Genomic DNA, 18,361 nt, shown 5'->3' on the forward strand with positions numbered 1-18,361 from the left:
CATAGAAATCAGCCATTACCACGAGCCCGTCCTCCCCAATGAAAGTGCCACCAACTTCCTGTGATAGACATACTTTTTAATCAAATGACAGAATCACATTCTTCATGTTAGTGGTAAAATGTAATGTTAAAAGGAACATGCATTTAGGTTGTTACTGTTTATAGGACTTATGAGTGAATGGGGGTGGGGAGATTTAGAGTATCTGTTGAAACTAAATGGACTTGGTATGCTAATAGACACCACACCGACTCAGTGGCCTTGTGGTTAGAGTGTCCGACCTGGGATTGGAAGGTTGGGAGTTCCATCCCGGCCAGGTCATACCAAAGACTATAAAAATGGGACCTGATGTGTCTCTGCTTGGCATTCAGCATCAGGGAGATAGATTGGGGGTAAGGCCCTGTGATAGACTAGTCCTGTCCTGTCCAGGGGGTTTACTTGTACATCAAGCTGACTCACGCTACAGAAACAGGAGATAGGCTCCTGCTGTTTGGGCTCGTGCAAGGCTCCTTACTTTATGGACTACCACAGATGGGGACAGGCGAGGAACCATTTTTGTTGATGAGTGTATGGCTGAGTCTGTATGAATAGCGTAGCTCTCAGTGGGTTTTTCCTTTGTATCAACAAAGAGGTGGGTGTCAAATAGCTGAAGGATCAACAACAAAAACATTGCTATAAAAATCTTCGTACACAAGGATTGGCCCTATAGCTGAACAGCGCACTAGCGTGACCCTGCAGTTTCTGCAGGACTCTGAATGTCTCTTTGTGTAGTGGCTGGGCTGGGCAGGGCGGACCACAAAAGCAGATTGTTGTGGTATTGATAGTAGACATATTGTTGCCTGCATTTCTACCAGCTGCTAGAAGTTAAAAGACTTATTGAAATAAATGTATAATTATAATTTGAGGACTTCCTTCTCATTTAAGTTCAAATATGTGTTTAACTCACATCTGATTAACATGTATTTAAACATTGATTTATGTGCTTTTTGTCATTGGTTACCAGGGGAACAGTTGAGTATGCAAGCCTTACCAGGACAAGATGCCTCATGCAGCATGCAGCAAGTGGAGGAGTTAACTGTAAAACAGCATGGATGAACATAGGTGACACATGCACTCACAGGAGAAATATGGTGCATTCAAGACAACTTGGAAACTAGGAACCTCAGAGTTAAATATGTTTTTTGTGTAGAGCTTCCTATTGGCTGATTCAGATGTGGGAAACTTGGGACTCAGTCGGAAATGTCAGTTTCCGAGTTGTCTTGAACGCGGCAACACATACACGTGATATCTACACCACTCACTAAAACATGCCATGCTCATGTCCTTTGGTTCCTGAACAAAACACTAATTTGTAGCATAAGGCTTATATTTTGCAGTAGATAAGGAAATAGAAAGGCTCCAAGTTTGGGATCCAAAGGTTTAGCAAACGAGGAAGTATTAACTATCATTCATACGGCCAGTTTCTCAGACAAGATTAAGCTAGGCTTTTCAGTCTAGGTCAAGGCTTAATCTGTGTCCAGGAAACTGGCCAATAATGTTTTGATCAGTAACCCAGAGACATGAAGTGAATGTGGAGGAGAGTAAAGTATGAGGTGGAAAAACAGCTGCCTGGCAGGGGGAAAAAGTCCAGAGTTCAGAGATAGTGGAGAGAAAGGACAGAAGAACTGTAAAGAAAATCATTTAGAATAAAAAAAGAACCTTTCTCAGTGCAAGTGTCTTCATTCTTTCTAACGGGTCTGGTGACAGGGCTCACATCAGCTTGAATACACAACCAGGAGTGATTACCAACATGAAGGGACCCACGACAACAACAACTCTGTCACCACGACCCTAATACTGCAGCCCTATACTACAGATAAAACAAGCTGTAAAAATGACAACCAACATTCCTATGGGATATAGGCCTATACCAGCAGTGTCCCTAGTCTAGGGTCAATACAATCAGATTCCTGTAATACCAAGTCTAATTTAGATTCATCTGGTTTACATCTGGTTTAGGATATTACTAGATATAGTACTCTACTCTGTAGAAGAATAGCAAGTCCCCCTCTATACTATAGTTATAAAGGAATAAGAGCAAAGGCTTGCAGGACTGTTAAGCTAAGCATCCCGACATCTATTGCTCCTCCATTTCAAAGTAATCAGTCAGTTTCGTTGATTATCACTCATCCATTAGACTGGGGAGAGAAACCACTCAGTGCTCAGTGACATTAACGGTCAGGCAAAGAGTTCCTGGAAATGCATCGACACAAAGCAAATGAAAGCTTCGATAAGGGGTTTGTCGTTTTTCTAGGTGTGGTGTGTGCCAGGCTTCTTCATATCTGAGGTGCGGTGATGCAACAACAGCATACAGTACAGTGGTCTACATACATACAGCACAGAATTAAATCACATTTCTATTTTGATCAGTCCATCCCACCATCTGTATCACCAAATGCACATGCGTGGATAGGGAAGGACAGTATTACATCATTTTGGATGGCACCTATTCTAAGTGGAATGAATGACCCAGTGTTCCCCTATTATTGTATAGGCGGGGCACCCCTCATTTTGGTTAATGAGGCCCTGAATGTTGATTTGGGGGCCTTTGCGCTCAGCCTGGAAAACAATCTAGGGAAAACACTACAGTCACAATTTATCCAGTTGGTCTTTGATCCTCCTAGATCAGACTGCTCCAGTCTAGTATCCCTAAGGAATCCTCAAGTATAGCTGGGTCGTGTTCATTAAGGCAGGCAAAATGAACCATGTTAAAACGTTTCGAACTAAACATGAAAATGAGCGTTTCTCATTTGACAGGTCCAGGTAGTCCCCCCCGTTTCAGTCTGTTCTCTTCTGTTGTGGTGCCTAATGAACACGACCCTGAACACTGCCTGCTGTGTGAGTAGTAGGGAGGTGAACGCAGGAGACACTTACTTTTTCCTCTCCTTGTCCCTCTTGAGTGTGGTGGAGCCCCCTGCCTGCAGAGCCTGGGACTGCAGGAGCTCAGCGGCCGTCTTTTTCTGCTTGAAGCCGTTGAGCTCGTCATCCAGGGATTTCTTCTTGTCCTCCAGCTTCTTCTTCTCATCCTGGTGCAGCTTCTTGAGCCGGTCAAACTTCTCGTGCAGCTGTGTGGCGAGGGAGAAGACTTACGTCTCAGATAGAAACTCATTTAGCTGTGATATCTGTAGCAAACAGAGATGTCGCACATGTAACCCTAGTTCTTCTTAGGTTGGTAGGATTGGTGATGACGTGGCAGAATTAAAGCGTTAACTAGTAACGGAGAAACCTTCCTGTGTACACACATACACAAACCTCTTTCTCGGCCTCCTTCAGCTCAGCCTCCTTTTCCTTGACTCTCTGGACGAACATTTGCCTCATCTCTTCCTCTTTCTTCTGCAGGTCTCCCATGAACTCGTTCCTCTTGGCCTCGTACGTCTCCTGCAGACTGGGGTCCACACAGAAAGAGGAAAGACATAAATGATGCCATACTAATGAGTCATATACGTTAGTACTATGTCTATCATTACAGTGGAATAGAGCAGCCTGTCATTAAAATCAAAATGATAAAAGTGGTTGTGATTAACGAAGGGGGTGGTAGAAAGTGGAAAGTGGTGCATCCCGTTCCTTCACCCTTCTAAAGAGTGCTCTGGCACACTCCTCGCCATGGAGTTCAAAGCATTGGAATTATGTTAGGAATTGGCTGGAGGGAGTTCCTTAATTTAAAAAATATATATATTAAAAAAAAATGTTTTTCTACAAGACTACAACACAAAAATAAAACGCACACTATACAAAGCATTCTTTAAGGTGGTCAACATATATTTTCAAAATTCGGTCAAACATGCCTGGTTTATGTTTCATTTTATAATATATAGTCTTATGGGATTGTAGCTAGATAGTTCAGTCCTCCTGTTTGTTATTGAGGGTGAATAAAAGGCTTTCCAATTGATGGCTTTCCATTTTTTTTGCAGCAATTAGACCATTGGCAGCAGACAACTGGAAGGAACGGCGGCCAAACGAGGAGTTGGCTTTGGGGATGACCAGTGAAATATACCTGCTGGAGCGCATGCTACGGGTGGGTGCTGCTATGGTGACCAGTGAGCTGAGATAAGGCGGGGCTTTACCTAGCAAAGACTTATAGATGACCTGGAGCCAGTGGGTTTGGCGACGAATATGAAGCGAGGGCCAGCCAACGAGAGCATACAGGTCGCAGTGGTGGGTAGTATATGGGGCTTTGGTGACAAAACGGATGGCACTGTGATAGACTACATCCAATTTGCTGAGTAGAGTGTTGGAGGCTATTCTGTAAATGACATCGCCGAAGTCAAGGATCGGTAGGATAGTCAGTTTTACGACGGTATGTTTGGCAGCATGAGTGAAGGATGCTTTGTTGCGAAATAGGAAGCCGATTCAAGATGAAATGTTTGATTGGAGATGCTTAATGTGAGTCTGGAAGGAGAGTTTACAGTCTAACCAGACACCTAGGTATTTGTAGTTGTCCACATATTCTAACTCAGAACTGTCCAGAGTAGTGATGCTAGACGGGCAGGTGGGTGCGGGCAGCAATCGGTTGAAGTGCATGCATTTAGTTTTACTTGCATTTTAGAGCAGTTGGAGGCCATGGAAGGAGTGTTGTATGACATTGAAACTCGTCTGGAGGTTTGTTAACACAGTGTCCAAAGAAGGGCCAGAAGTATACAGAATGGTGTCGTCTGCGTGGAGGTGGATCATCAGCAGCAAGAGCGACATCATAGATGTATACAGAGAAAAGAGTCAGCCCGAGAATTGAACCCTGTGGCACCTCCATAGAGACTGCCAGAGGTCCGGACAACAGGCCCTCCGATTTGACACACTGAACCCTATCTGAGAAGTTATTGGTGAACCAGGCGAGGCAGTCATTTGAGAAACCAAGGCTGTTGAGTCTGCCGATAAGAATGCGGTGATTGACAGAGTCGAAAGCCTCGGCCAGGTCGATGAAGACAGCTGCACAGTATTGTCTTTTATCAATGGCGGTTATGATATCGTTTAGGACCTTGAGCGTGGCTGAGGTGCACCCATGACCCGCTCTGAAACCAGATTGCATAGCAGAGAAGATACGGTGGGATTCAAAATGGTCGGTGATATGTTTGTTAACTTGGCTTTCAAAGACTTTAGAAAGGCAGGGTAGGATAGATATAGGTCTGTAACAGTTTGAGTCTATTGTGTCTCCCCCTTTGAAGAGGGGGATGACCGCAGCAGCTTTCCAATCTTTTGGGATCTCAGACGATACGAAAGAGAGGTTGAACAAGCTAGTAATAGGGGTTGCAACAATTGCGGCGGATAATTTTAGAAAGAGAGGGTCCAGATTGTCTAGCCCAGCTGATTTGTAGGGGTCCAGATTTTGCGGCACTTTCAGAACATCAGCTATCTGGATTTGGGTGAAGGAGAAATGGGGAGGCTTGGGCAAGTTGCTGTGGGGGGTGCAGAGCTGTTGACCGGGGTAGCCAAGTGGAAAGCAAGGCCATCCGTAGAAAAATGCTTATTGAAATAATCGATTATCGTAGATTTATCGGTGGTGACAGTGTTTCCTAGCCTCAGTGCAGTGGACAGCTGGGAGGAGGTGCTCTTATTCTCCATGGACTTTACAGTGTCCCAGAACTTTTTGGAGTTTGTCCTACAGGATGCAAATTTCTGTTTGCATATCGCGGGGACTATTCGATGCTAATGCAGTACGCCACAGGATGTTTTTGTACTGGTCAAGGGCAATCAAGTCTGGAGTGAACCAAGGGCTATATCTATTTTTAGTTCTACATTTTTTGAATGGGGCCTGCTTATTTAAGATGGTGAGGAAAGCAATTTTAAAGAATAAGAAGGCATCCTCAACTGACATAATGAGGTCAATATCCTTCCAGGATACCCAGGCCAGGTCGATTAGAAAGGTCTGCTCGCTGAAGCGTTTTAGGGAGCGTTTGACAGTGATGAGGGGTGGTCGTTTGAGCGCGGACCCATTACGGACGCAGGCAATGAGGCAGTGATCGCTGAGATCCTGGTTGAAGACAGCAGGGATGATATCTATGAGGGTGCCCTTGTTTACGGATTTAGAGTTGTACCTGGTAGGTTCCTTGGTTATTTGTGTGAGATTGAGGGCATCTAGCTTAGATTGTAGGACAGCCGGGGTGTTAAGCATATCCCAGTTTAGGTCACCTAACAGTACAAACTCTGAAGATAAATGGGGGGCAATTAATTCACATATGGTGTCCAGGGCACAGCTGGGGGCTGAGGGGGGTTGATAACAAGCGGCAACAGTGAGAAACGTATTTCTGGAAAGATGGATTTTTAAAAGTAGAAGCTCGAACTGTTTGGGCACAGACCTGGATAGCATGACAGAACTCTACAGGCTATCTCTGCAGTAGATTGCAACTCCACCCCCTTTGGCAGTTCTATCTTGGCGGAAAATGTTGTAGTTTGGGATGGAAATTTCAGAATTTCTGGTGGCCTTCCTAAGCCAGGATTGAGACATGGCTAGGACATCAGGGTTGGTGGAGTGTGCTAAAGCAGTGAATAAAACAAACTTAGGGTGGAGGCTTCTAATGTTAACATGCATGAAACCATGGCTTTTACGGTTACAGAAGTCAACAAAAGATAGCGCCTGGGAAATAGGAGTGAAACTGGAGGCTACAGGGCCTGGGTTAACCTCTACATCACCAGAGGAAAAGAGGAGGAGTAGGATAAGGGTACGGCTAAAGGCTTTAAGAACTGGTCGTCTAGTGCGTTGGGGACAGAGAATAAAAGGAGCAGATTTCTGGGCATGGCAGAATAGATTCAGGGCATAATGTAGAGACAATGGTATGGTAGGATGTGAGTACAGTGGAGGTAAACCTAGGCGTTGAGTGACGATGAGAGTGGTTTCATCTCTGGAGGCACCAGTTAAGCCAGGTGATGTCTCCGCATGTACGTGGGGTGGGAGAAAAGAGCTATCTAAGGCATTTTGAGCGGGACTGAGGGCTCTACAGTGAAATAAAACAGTAAGAACTAGCCAAGGCAGCAGTAGACAAGGCATATTGACATTAGAGAGAGGCATAAAGCAAACATAGGTGTTGATCAGGAGAGCTAAGACAACAACGGGTAAATGGTGATGAATGGGCAGAGCTGGTTAGTTAGGTACATACAGGACCTGAGTTTAAGGCTGGGGCCGACAGGTAAACAAAATGAGGTAACGTGTTATTGAAACAGTCCAAGGGGCATCAGCTGTGTAGCCGAGTGATCATAGGGTCAAAGGAGCAGCAATAGGTGAGTCAGGGTGCCGTTCTGTAGTCACTACTACGCTAGGTGAGGAGGGGACACATTGTTCAGAAAAGCTAGCGGACCGGGGCTAGCAGATGGTTCTTCGGCGACATCGTAACAGAATAGCCTGTTGAGACCCCCTCGGAAGGTTACGTCGGTAGACCAGTCATGATGGATCGGTGGGGCTCCGTGTCGGCAGTAAAAGGGTCCAGGCCAATTGGCAAAATAGGTATTGTAGCCCAAGAATTGGCTGAAGGACCTCTTCGGCTAGCCGGGAGATGGGCCTAGCTTGAGGCTAGCTCCAGGCTAACTGGTGCTTGCTTCGGGACAGAGACGTTAGCCATGAGTAGCCACTCGGATAGCAGCTAGCTAGCTGCGATGATCCATTGTAAAGGTTCAGAGCTTGCGGTAGGAATCCGGAGATGTGGTAGGGAAAAAGCAGTCCGATATGCTCTGGGTTGATATCGCACTGTGCAGACTGGCAGGAATTGACCGGGCTGAGGCTGGCTGATGTCCGAGTTAACGGTGATGACCGCTAGCACTGGCTAACTGACTACTAGCTAGTAGCTAGTTAGCTGGCTAGATTCTGATGGGGGTTCCAGTTCTAAAGTGTAAAACAATTGCAGATCCGTACCACATTGGGTGAGAAGGGTTGCAGGAGAGTATGTTCAGTCCGTAGATGGAAATTGAGATTAAAAATATTTAATATATACGAAGAAAACAATATATACATGGGATGGGACGTGACAGGACAAATAGACATCCGATTGCTACGCCATCTTGGAACAGATCTGTGATCAATAGTTCTCCTCAATTTCTTCCTTTAGATCTGTTTCCGATGGTTTCCTTCTAGGTTCTGAACCATCTGGTAGAGTTTAAATCAACCCTTGATATAACTTGACAATCAACTTCTTTAGCGTAGCAGCCTCTTTCAGTATTTTTTCTATGCTAGAAGCCGTCGGTTCATCCAGATTCAGTTGAAGTGATTGAATAAGATTTCTGAATGGATTAACTTAAAAGAAACCGGCCGTGGATAATCCAAATCTTTCTTGTAATTGATTGAATCATTAGAGATTCATGTTCAAAATTCATAATGCCACTTTGGAACAAGGAGGTGTTATCATTAAAGGTGTTATCATTAAACACTGGAGATAAGGTGGGGTTATTCCAAATAGGGGTGCCTGGCGATATTGGTTCTTTCCACCTCATGAATTAATATACATTTTCCAAAACATGAATGAAATTGAGAATCATTGGACTGTCTGTTTTTAGTAGTGAATATATTTTAGATCATAACGTATTACATGTATGGCTTCGATACTCCTCCATGCACAAGGATAGACTGATTTCCATTATTTAAGTGAAAGCAGTTGTACAGCCCAGTAATACATCTTCCTATGAGGTAGTCCAAGACCTCCAGTTTTATAGAGGAAGTATTAAACAGTCAATTTGACTCTTGAGGTCTTTCCATTCCAAATAAAGTTGGAGAGCAGGCCATTTTATTAAAAAAAGTTAGATTGAATTGAACCTGGCAGGGCCTGGAATAAATACATCAACCTTATTAATATATTCATTTTGATTATGTTGACCCTACCCATCATAGAGATAGGGAGAGATCTCCACCTCTGAACATCGGATTCAACCTATCTATTAAAGGAGAGTCATTGATTTTATATGCCTCCTCCAGACTGCATGGTATCAGTACACCCAGGGATGTCATATGTCTTTGTCTATTTCCACTTGGATGTACATTCTAAGCTTGAGAAGTCATGATTACAAATGGCCATTATTTCAGTTCTCCCAATTTACTTTGAATCTGGACACAGCACCATGTGTCCAACAGTAATAAAAGGCATGTCAGAGAATGTTCTGGTTCAGATCAATAAAGTAAAATGTAATCTGCATACAATGATGTCACATGTTGATCTCCACCAATCTCTATGCCCAGGATTGAGCCATGAGCTCTAATTATTATTGCTAGGGGTTCTGTGGCTAAAGAAAATAAATAACCAGACAAAAGGTTTCCCTGTGGAGGGAGTTTACACCATTGTTAAATCCACGACAAGGAGTGTGCAGCAGGGTGGAGAATCGGGACGCAGTCTCTGAGGGATGTGGAGAGTTAAGAGGAAACAGGAAGTAAGGAGGAAATATGAAGTGAAGCAGCCTCACCTGAAAGGTTTGCAGTCAGGGTCCGTGTCCTTGAAGCCCATCTCCTCCAGCTTGCAGCGACGGTAGAGCTCGTAGTGTCTGGTGTGAGTCTGCTCTCTAAGATCCTCCATGTTCACCCTGATTAGCATCTCTCTCAGCTTCACAAAGTCACAGTGGTTCTCATTCTCCACTGCCGACAACACACACACACACACACACACAGCGTGGGTCAATCCATTAACCACTACAAATTGAACAAACAACAGCCATTGTAAAAGACCAGAACCACACATTCACAACTCACATAATTGCTTGTTTTAAACACATTTCTGATTAAACTGCGATTGAAATGTGCAGGCATGTGTAATACTCAGTGAACACTAATAACAAATGTACACAGCTCCATTCATGCCCTATGGAGGGTTCATTTCTGGTTTTAGAATCTAGCGGAGGGCCACGTAAGGTGGCCCCTGGCATCATGTGCACCATCAGAGTGAACCATACAGTGAACGGAGGAGAGCACCGTACTCAATGTCTGAGAGAGCCTCAGCCTCGTATATATGTTCCATGTGCTGGGCAGGGCTAGGTCTAGTTCACACAACCCCCCACGTATCCACACACAGCCTAAACCGACATACATACGAGTACACCATACTGAACCAAATAACAAATTGACAGGTGATAAGGTGTGGGAATACAGAGGAAGTGTCATATAATTCGAATATCTTATAATTTGATATACTGAGAATACGAGATGTTTCACATCTGTATTCCTATGGTAAATCAGTGACTTACCCTGATAATGCTCACAGGTTTCATGACCTACCACTTTTCAAGCATTATTGACTCGTTTGAGATAAATCAATCCCATAGAACCCTCAGACATTTGTGACATGACTCAAGCAACCGCTGCTGTAGCTCATACAGTTATGGAAGAGTGGGCGCATGCATTGTTAAATAGACAAACTTGAATGAGATTACATAAGCAGCAGTGATGGCTTCCCTCTTGACGGTATGAATGTAGTTGTTTAGGGAGTTGAGGCGGAATGAGGGGGAGGTAAATGGTGGCCAAAAATGGAAGGACCCCCCCCTCTCATTTCCCCTGTTGTACGTGACCTAGCTTACCCTGTACCGTCCCCCAGGGGTACTGCCGCGCTTTCACCATCTTGTTGCCGATCTTCACTTCCTCCGTGCTTCCCACCACGGCGAACGGCAAATGGGCCTGCGGAGCAGAAGGGATTCTCGTTAGTGCAGTGACACCTGAGTCCCTCTTTCTGCCTTTCTCTCTTTTTATCAAACACAACACACATATCACACACAAATACACACACATCATGCAAGCACACACACTATTGACACTTCCTGCAATTATCATCCCATGGTATCACTCCATTACATAACTTGATTTGTTTAGATTTGGATAAATTGGAGCACATCTCTTGACAGGCAAAACAATTGGCAGAGTGAACCTAACACAAAGTTTATTACAAGTGATGTGAATCATGTTAGGTCTATAATTGCAAGTTAATACACGTTCCATTCATGCAACAGCAAGGGCTTCTCACTGCAATGATCGGAGTGGGTGACCTTTCTGCCAGAGTGGTGGCGTCTTCGTGAGATAGGAGGGCGAGAGTCTTGAGAGCTAATTGACTAACGCAAATCAGCTGGGTTCTGCTCAGTCAGAAGCATTGGCATTCTCTACTCGCTTATGTCACTCCTCATGGTCTGCTCATTTAACCCCGGCCCGTTAGTCAGCGGCCAGGGGCCCTTTCCCACATAGAGCTTCCTGTAGCAAGAGCTAGCTGATTGTCATACACTGTACTGGACTGGTGGAGGAGGAGGACTGGACACAGATGGTGCTCGTATCCTGCTCTAGTGCTGCTGTTTCAATGTTCTGGGAATGAACAGAATAAATGACTCAGAACTCATAGTGAAGGGAAACTCACTCGAGGGGTACAGATACACAACTATATCCACTCCTGTAATGATTGTGTCCACTGTATTGTATGTATATTGTATTACTTGGCCTTACAAAAACAATCTTCCATGAAAACATCAACTATCGTATTCAATTGATATTTCTTCCTAACCAAACCGTGTCAGTCACTCTCATACTTCTCAACTATAACTAGTAAGTCTAGATAACTTGCTGAAATGCTGCTGAACTAAAATGAGCAGCATCAGAGAAGGGTTATCTTACGTTCATGGTGGAGTTGATCTCTGCCACCGTCTCGTCGTCGATGGGGAATTGGTAGATCAGAACACCGTTGCTGACCAGCTCACTGGTGATCTTGATCTTGAACTTGGTCAGCTCGCTTTTGGAGATGGCGTCTGATTTGGCGATGATGGGGATGATGTTGACCTGTTGTTTGAGGAGATGAAATTAGATCAGAAAATGTTATTAGGCTATCCGCTAATGAGGAAATGATATGTGCAGGCACATAGACAAAACAATCATTCAAAATACATACAAAAAACACAGGCATTGATTTGTTATTTTTTTTACAGACTTGCATCAAGTTTTAAAATCAGAATTACAATATTTAGTACAAAGTGCATGCTAGCAGCTAGGGAGCAGAGCAGATGTAGGATTGTTATGATGGGCTGACAGTGACAAGGTGTGAACAAATAAGGCCCACACATTGGGATGTAGCTAAATAAGGAACAGCTTTGAGGCTCATGTCAAATGCAATTTTACAACCCTCTGCTTTCAGCAGGACAAAAAAACTACTGAAACTAAATTGGCTCTACTTTCAAATCAGAGCCCATGAAAACGATGTAGATCAAGATAATCCTATAATCATTTGATCCAAAACCTCTCAGCTCCACACATTAAGGGTTTGTTTCCAAGATACAGATTAAGCCTAGTCCTGGATTAAAAAGCCCTTTTCCCTGGAGCTTCTGCATTGATAATTTGTAAGTACAAGACTAAGCTTAAATCTATAATAAACACATACAAAACACTCCCATACGAAAAATAATAAATTGGAATACATTTCAATAAAATATATAGAACACCTTCTCATTCAAGGGGTTTTCCTTTATTTTTACAATTTTCTACATTGTAGAATAATAGTGAAGACATCAAAACTATGAAATAACACATATGGAATCATGTAGTAACCAAAAAAGTGTTCAAACAAATCAAAATATATTTTATATTTGAGATTTGCCAGAAACCCAGCCTAAAACCCCAAACAACAAGCAATGCAGGTGTAGAAGCACGGTGGCTAGGAAAAACTCCCTAGGGCATGCTGTTGTGATTTAGTGCTGAACTATGTAGTTATATGCATTTAATTGTAATGTAGTCTAGCTACAGTATGTGGTATAAAAAGATAAATGTTCCATTCGTAAAATACATGGCAACATACAGTGTAAAAAACATAAGGAACACCTTCCTAATATTGAGTTGCGCCCCCTTTTGCCTTCGGAACAGCCTCAATTCATCGGGGATGGACTCTACAATGTGTCGAAAGTGTTCCACAGGGTCATGTTAACTCTAATGCTTCCCACAGTTGTGTCAAGTTGGCTGGATGTCCTTTGGGTGGTGGACCATTCTTGATACACACGGGAAACTGTTGAGTGTGAAAAACCCAGCAGCGATGCAGTTCTTGACACACTCAAACCGGTGCGTCTGACACCTTTTACCATACCCCGTTCAAAGGCACTTAAATATTTTGCCCATTCACCTTCTGAATGGCACACAACCACAGTCTATGTCTCAAGGCTTAAAAATCCTTCTTTAACCTGTTTCCTCCCCTTCATCTACACTGATGGAAGTATATTTAACAAATTACATCAATAAGGGAGCATAGCTTTCACCTGGATTCACCTGGTCAGTCTATGTCATGGAAATAGGTCCTAATGTTTTGTACACTCAGTGTCTATTTAATCAATAAGGCCCGAGGGGGGTGTGGTATATTGCCAATATACCACGGGTAAGAGCTGTTCTTATCCACGACGCAACACATTGCTCGGAGACAGCCCTTAGCCGTGGTATATTGACCATATATGACAAACCCAGAGGTGCCTTATTGCTATTATAAACTAGTTACCAACGTAATTAGAGCAGTAAAAACAAATGTTTAGTCATACCCATGGTATACGGTCTGATATACCATGGCAAACCACCCAGTTTATAAGTATGAAATATATTTGGCAATATATTTTACTCGCAACCACAGCATACTGTCAAAATATATTTCCACACCATATATTTAAATACAGAAACATATGTAGACATATATGAAAACATACTTTTTTTATGGCTTAAACATATTTTTATATCTGTAATTTACATACACTTAAATACATGTACATATATGTTGGTTGTTAAAATCTATGTTATTATATACTTTTTCTGTATGGGCTACTAAACCCATATCAAACCAAAGCTGTACCCAAGCTGCTGGGTTTAGCCTATATTGTGCAGCAGCATCAAGCTGGTGTTCCGATTGGAGAGAGTACCCAGCTAGCAAATACCTTCTGGGAACATTACGGTTGCGTTCTGTGTTTGCTGTGGAGACCTCAGCTGGAAGGTAGCAGAGCAGGGCCGGATGATGCGAGCATCTCCTATGCAGCCAGGTCATTACATCACAGCTAGCTAGCTAAACCTCCTGAGACAAGTGGGGAACATCTGGCCAAGACAGGATATAAATAGACCTTGAGATCTGGGCCTACACCTCCCTTTCTTATGCTTCTCTGGATGCCTTGTGCCTTGGTCTACAGCAGGGATATCATGCAGACGGATACAAAAGCTAGAAATGTAACATGTCTTTTTATATCTGAACACCTCTAGCCTCTACTAGCTTCAGGGATGTTTGATTTGGGCATATCTATGTGCATTTCCGCCATAATCAGTGCTTGGAACGAAGCAAAGATAAAAAATAGACAGCAGTGCAGAGCAGTAAGAGCATTTACCAGAGAGGGTAGTACTAGTTAATCTCTAACGCAGGATCTATCTCGTGAAGAGATCTCCAAACACAATGGTAATGATGAGAGCCTACTGATCCAACTGGTTTAGAAGAAACACTTCCTCCAGCCCACATGCTTGGTGTCAGAATCAGAACATGAAGAGATAGGGAAGAGATATGCCAGAATATCTGCTTCAATGGAGGCACAGGATGGAAGAGGAGGCCTGAGGATGCAGGGGGGTCTTTGTCAAACATTCACCCACCACCACTTCTCATCCATAAACTCAAGAGACATTGCACTCCCTTCTACGCAACAGGCTTTGTTTCATTGTAGCTGCCTGCCTACACAGGGAGGCTTCTGCTTTGGATCACAGAGGCTGGAAGGTGGCTAGGGTACAGCTCCTCTGGCAAACACTCGAAAGTCAGGAAGTTTCTATGCAAATAGGGCCTTTTGAGGTGGCCCTAGGAAAATAGAGTGAGTGTCACCATGACGACCAAAGGCCGGCGTTTCACGGCTGACCTACACCGTCACGGGACAGGAGCCCATCTTTGAGCTTGCAAATGGTGTAGAAGAGTTTATGAGCCACGATGCTCTGTGATGACATCAATGATGCCCTGCATCTACATGGTGACATCATCTTGAGGCCAGAGAGCTTTCTCTTTTCCCCCTTCATTTTATAAATAGCTATGAAAAAAATCTGACTCTTCAACCGAGGTTATCATATTAGGGAAGCTGCTTTTCAAGTGGCACTTCAAATCAGCAGAGTTTAATGAATGGATTGTGTAATATGGTAATTTAGCAGATATCTTTTTCCAAAGCGGCTTACAGAGAAGCCAACCTTGACAGTGACACATATAGGTCAACTCAGTATACTATATCTGTCCCACGCAGGAATTGAACTCAGTGAACCATTGGAATCATAGTGTAATTAGCTAGCCTTGCAGCCCACCTTGCTGTCCAGTTTCTTCATAGTGACCAGGTCCAGGGACTTGAGGGAGTGTCCGGTGGGCGCGATGAAGTACAGGCAGGCGTGGATGCGTGTGTCGTGGTAGCTGTGTAACGTGCGCTTGATTTTCAGCTCCTCCTGCAGATAGGCCTCAAACTGGGTGTCGATAAACTCCACAATAGACTTGTAGCTGAGGAGAGAAAAGCATGTGCTTCAAGGTGTTATAAACACACCATAAACAGCTGATAAGGAAACTGGACTGAAGATGTAGCTGTGCACCAAAAAGAGAAAATGTGCCTTACTATCGTCATATAGGATTATGGGTAGGCTATACCTTTACCTTTCCACCACCATAGAATACCAGAGGGTGTTGTAAAGCCTCTCTTTAAAGGGATTTTGGCAATGAAGCCCTTTACCTACTTCCCCAGAGTCAGACGGACTTATGGATACCATTTTTATGTCTCTGCATCCAGTATGCTAGCTGACACACAAATGGTTAATCTGACTCAGGGGAAGAAGATAAAGGGCTTCAATGCCAAAATCCAGAAGTATCCCTTTAAGTGAGAGATTTAAGCCAGTTTGTACTTTAATCCCGGAGTGTTGTCAGTGGGAGGTAGCTAGATGCTAAGCGAGTACAGCTCAGCTCCATATAAGTGATCTGCTGATCCATCATTCAGCTGAGCTGGGTCTCATTAGCTGGGAGTCATCAGGCAGAACATGGCGGGGAAGAGACGTGGGAGCGCACGGATCAGGGAGCAGAGGAGAGGCATACCATCGCCAAGGAAGGGGAAGATTCACCGCACAGCCGAAGGCGGATAGGAAACGCTGATTAAACTCAGGTTTTACCTCTGCCCTTCCTTCAGGAGTGCACAGACACAGACACAGACACACACACACACACACACACACACACACACACACACACACACACACACACACACACACACACCTCTTCCCACATCCACTCCCCCTCATAAGAAACTCAACCGAGGTTAACTGCTAGCCCTTAGCTCACCCTCATCCAGCCACCATTTGATAGTGATGTGAAGCAGTTTGAACCTGGAGCGCTGACCTACATGAGGGTTCCTGTAACTAGCACAGCCTCCCCCTCGGGGCCCTAACCAGAGCAGCTAGAGAGGTCTGGGACAGACTGAGGACTGAGATTAGAGAGAGCTGCCTGGTGCTCACATGACATCATCCATCCTCTCTTTGATCTCTCATGACGAGGAATGAGGTTCACATGACAGGAGGGAGGGAGAATGGATACAATGAGATCCCATGTTCACTAGAATGTTTCCATCAGAGGGAAAGTGACAGGTAGAGTAGTACTCCCTTTCCCACAGACAAGACACTGTATGATTTAGCCCTGGAGACTCCTGGCTCAAGTGTCAGACTACTGTTATTCCTATTGTCTAACAATAAATCTATCAGTGACTCACTGTTTTCACAAGGTATGGGAAAGGCATCATAAGAGTGGTACCTAATGTTCCACCAGACTCCAAAGGGGATGAGCTCAAGTCCACACTTCATAGGGGGCATCTCAATTCCACACTTCATATGGGGCATCTCAAGTCCACACTTCATAGGGGGCATCTCAATTCCACAATTCATATGGGGCATCTCAAGTCCACACTTCATAGGGGGCATCTCAATTCCACACTTCATATGGGGCATCTCAAGTCCACACTTCATAGGGGGCATCTCAATTCCACACTTCATATGGGGCATCTCAAGTCCACACTTCATAGGGGGCATCTCAAGTCCACACTTCATAGTTGGCATCTCAAGCATGCACAATTAAAGAGTGACATTCACAAACTATCACTCCTGTGAAAGATATATTCTTGGCAGTGGTATACTGTAGAAACACCAGGCCTGTATTCATAAGGGGGTTGCATAAGTTATCATAGGGCCTACCCGTTTCAGAGAGTTTTCTTCTGTTTTGTGCCTAATGAATGCGACGAATAAATGATTGTACAATCTATACATCTCTTAGATACATGAAGCGGAACCTGGGGCTCTAATCCCAAAGACAGACATACATACAGTGAGGGAAAAAAGTATTTGATCCCCTGCTGATTTTGTACGTTTGCCCAATGACAAAGAAATGATCAGTCTATAATTTTAATGGTAGGTTTATTTGAACAGTGAGAGACAGAATAACAACAACAAAAATCCTGAAAAACGCATGTCAAAAATGTTATAAATTGATTTGCATTTTAATGAGGGAAATAAGTATTTGACCCCCTCTCAATCAGAAAGATTTCTGGCTCCCAGGTGTCTTTTATACAGGTAACGAGCTGAGATTAGGAGCACACTCTTAAAGGGAGTGCTCCTAATCTCAGCTTGTTACCTGTATAAAAGACACCTGTCCACAGAAGCAATCAATCGATCAATCAGATTCCACTCTCCACCATGGCCAAGACCAAAGAGCTCTCCAAGGATGTCAGGGACAAGATTGTAGACCTACACAAGGCTGGAATGGGCTACAAGACCATCGCCAAGCAGATGGTGAGAAGGTGACAACAGTTGGTGCGATTATTCGAGGAATGCTGCCTATGACCCCAAGAACACCACCCCCACCGTCAAACATAGAGGTGGAAACATTATGCTTTGGGGGTGTTTTTCTGCTAAGGGGACAGGACAACTTCACCGCATCAAAGGGACGATGGACGGGGCCATGTACCGTCAAATCTTGGGTGAGAACCTCCTTCCCTCAGCCAGGGCATTGAAAATGGGTCGTGGATGGGTATTCCAGCATGACAATGACCCAAAACACACGGCCAAGGCAACAAAGGAGTGGCTCAAGAAGAAGCACATTAAGGTCCTGGAGTGGCCTAGCCAGTCTCCAGACCTTAATCCCATAGAAAATCTGTGGAGGGAGCTGAAGGTTTGAGTTGCCAAACGTCAGCCTCGAAACCTTAATGACTTGGAGAAGATCTGCAAAGAGGAGTGGGACAAAATCCCTCCTGAGATGTGTGCAAACCTGGTGGCCAACTACAAGAAACGTCTGATCTCTGATTGCCAACAAGGGTTTTGCCACCAAGTACTAAGTCATGTTTTGCAGAGGGGTCAAATACTTATTTCCCTCATTAAAATGCAAATCATTTTATA

At 44.1% G+C, this 18,361-nt stretch overlaps 1 protein-coding gene across 7 annotated transcripts in view; it reads right to left on the bottom strand.

The window, feature by feature from the left end:
* LOC115169983 (septin-6) overlaps positions 1-18,361 on the bottom strand; it is a 33,324-nt gene that overhangs the window by 6,157 nt on the left and 8,806 nt on the right. For 3 of the 7 annotated variants that reach the window (XM_029726172.1, XM_029726163.1, XM_029726197.1), the window contains exons 4-9: positions 15,251-15,437; positions 11,588-11,749; positions 10,513-10,609; positions 9,409-9,577; positions 3,289-3,421; positions 2,911-3,101 (exon numbers count right to left, since the gene is read on the bottom strand). In XM_029726172.1, coding sequence (XP_029582032.1) covers positions 2,911-3,101; positions 3,289-3,421; positions 9,409-9,577; positions 10,513-10,609; positions 11,588-11,749; positions 15,251-15,437 — 939 coding nt within the window. Of the gene's footprint in view, positions 1-1,027; positions 1,073-1,174; positions 1,756-2,910; positions 3,102-3,288; positions 3,422-9,408; positions 9,578-10,512; positions 10,610-11,587; positions 11,750-15,250; positions 15,438-18,361 lie in introns of those variants that run through there. The other 4 variants (XM_029726188.1, XM_029726179.1, XR_003870958.1 and 1 more) reach the window with 3 other exon arrangements.

The sequence above is a fragment of the Salmo trutta genome, chromosome 3 (assembly GCF_901001165.1).
Source record: "Salmo trutta chromosome 3, fSalTru1.1, whole genome shotgun sequence".
Lineage (NCBI taxonomy): Eukaryota > Metazoa > Chordata > Actinopteri > Salmoniformes > Salmonidae > Salmo > Salmo trutta.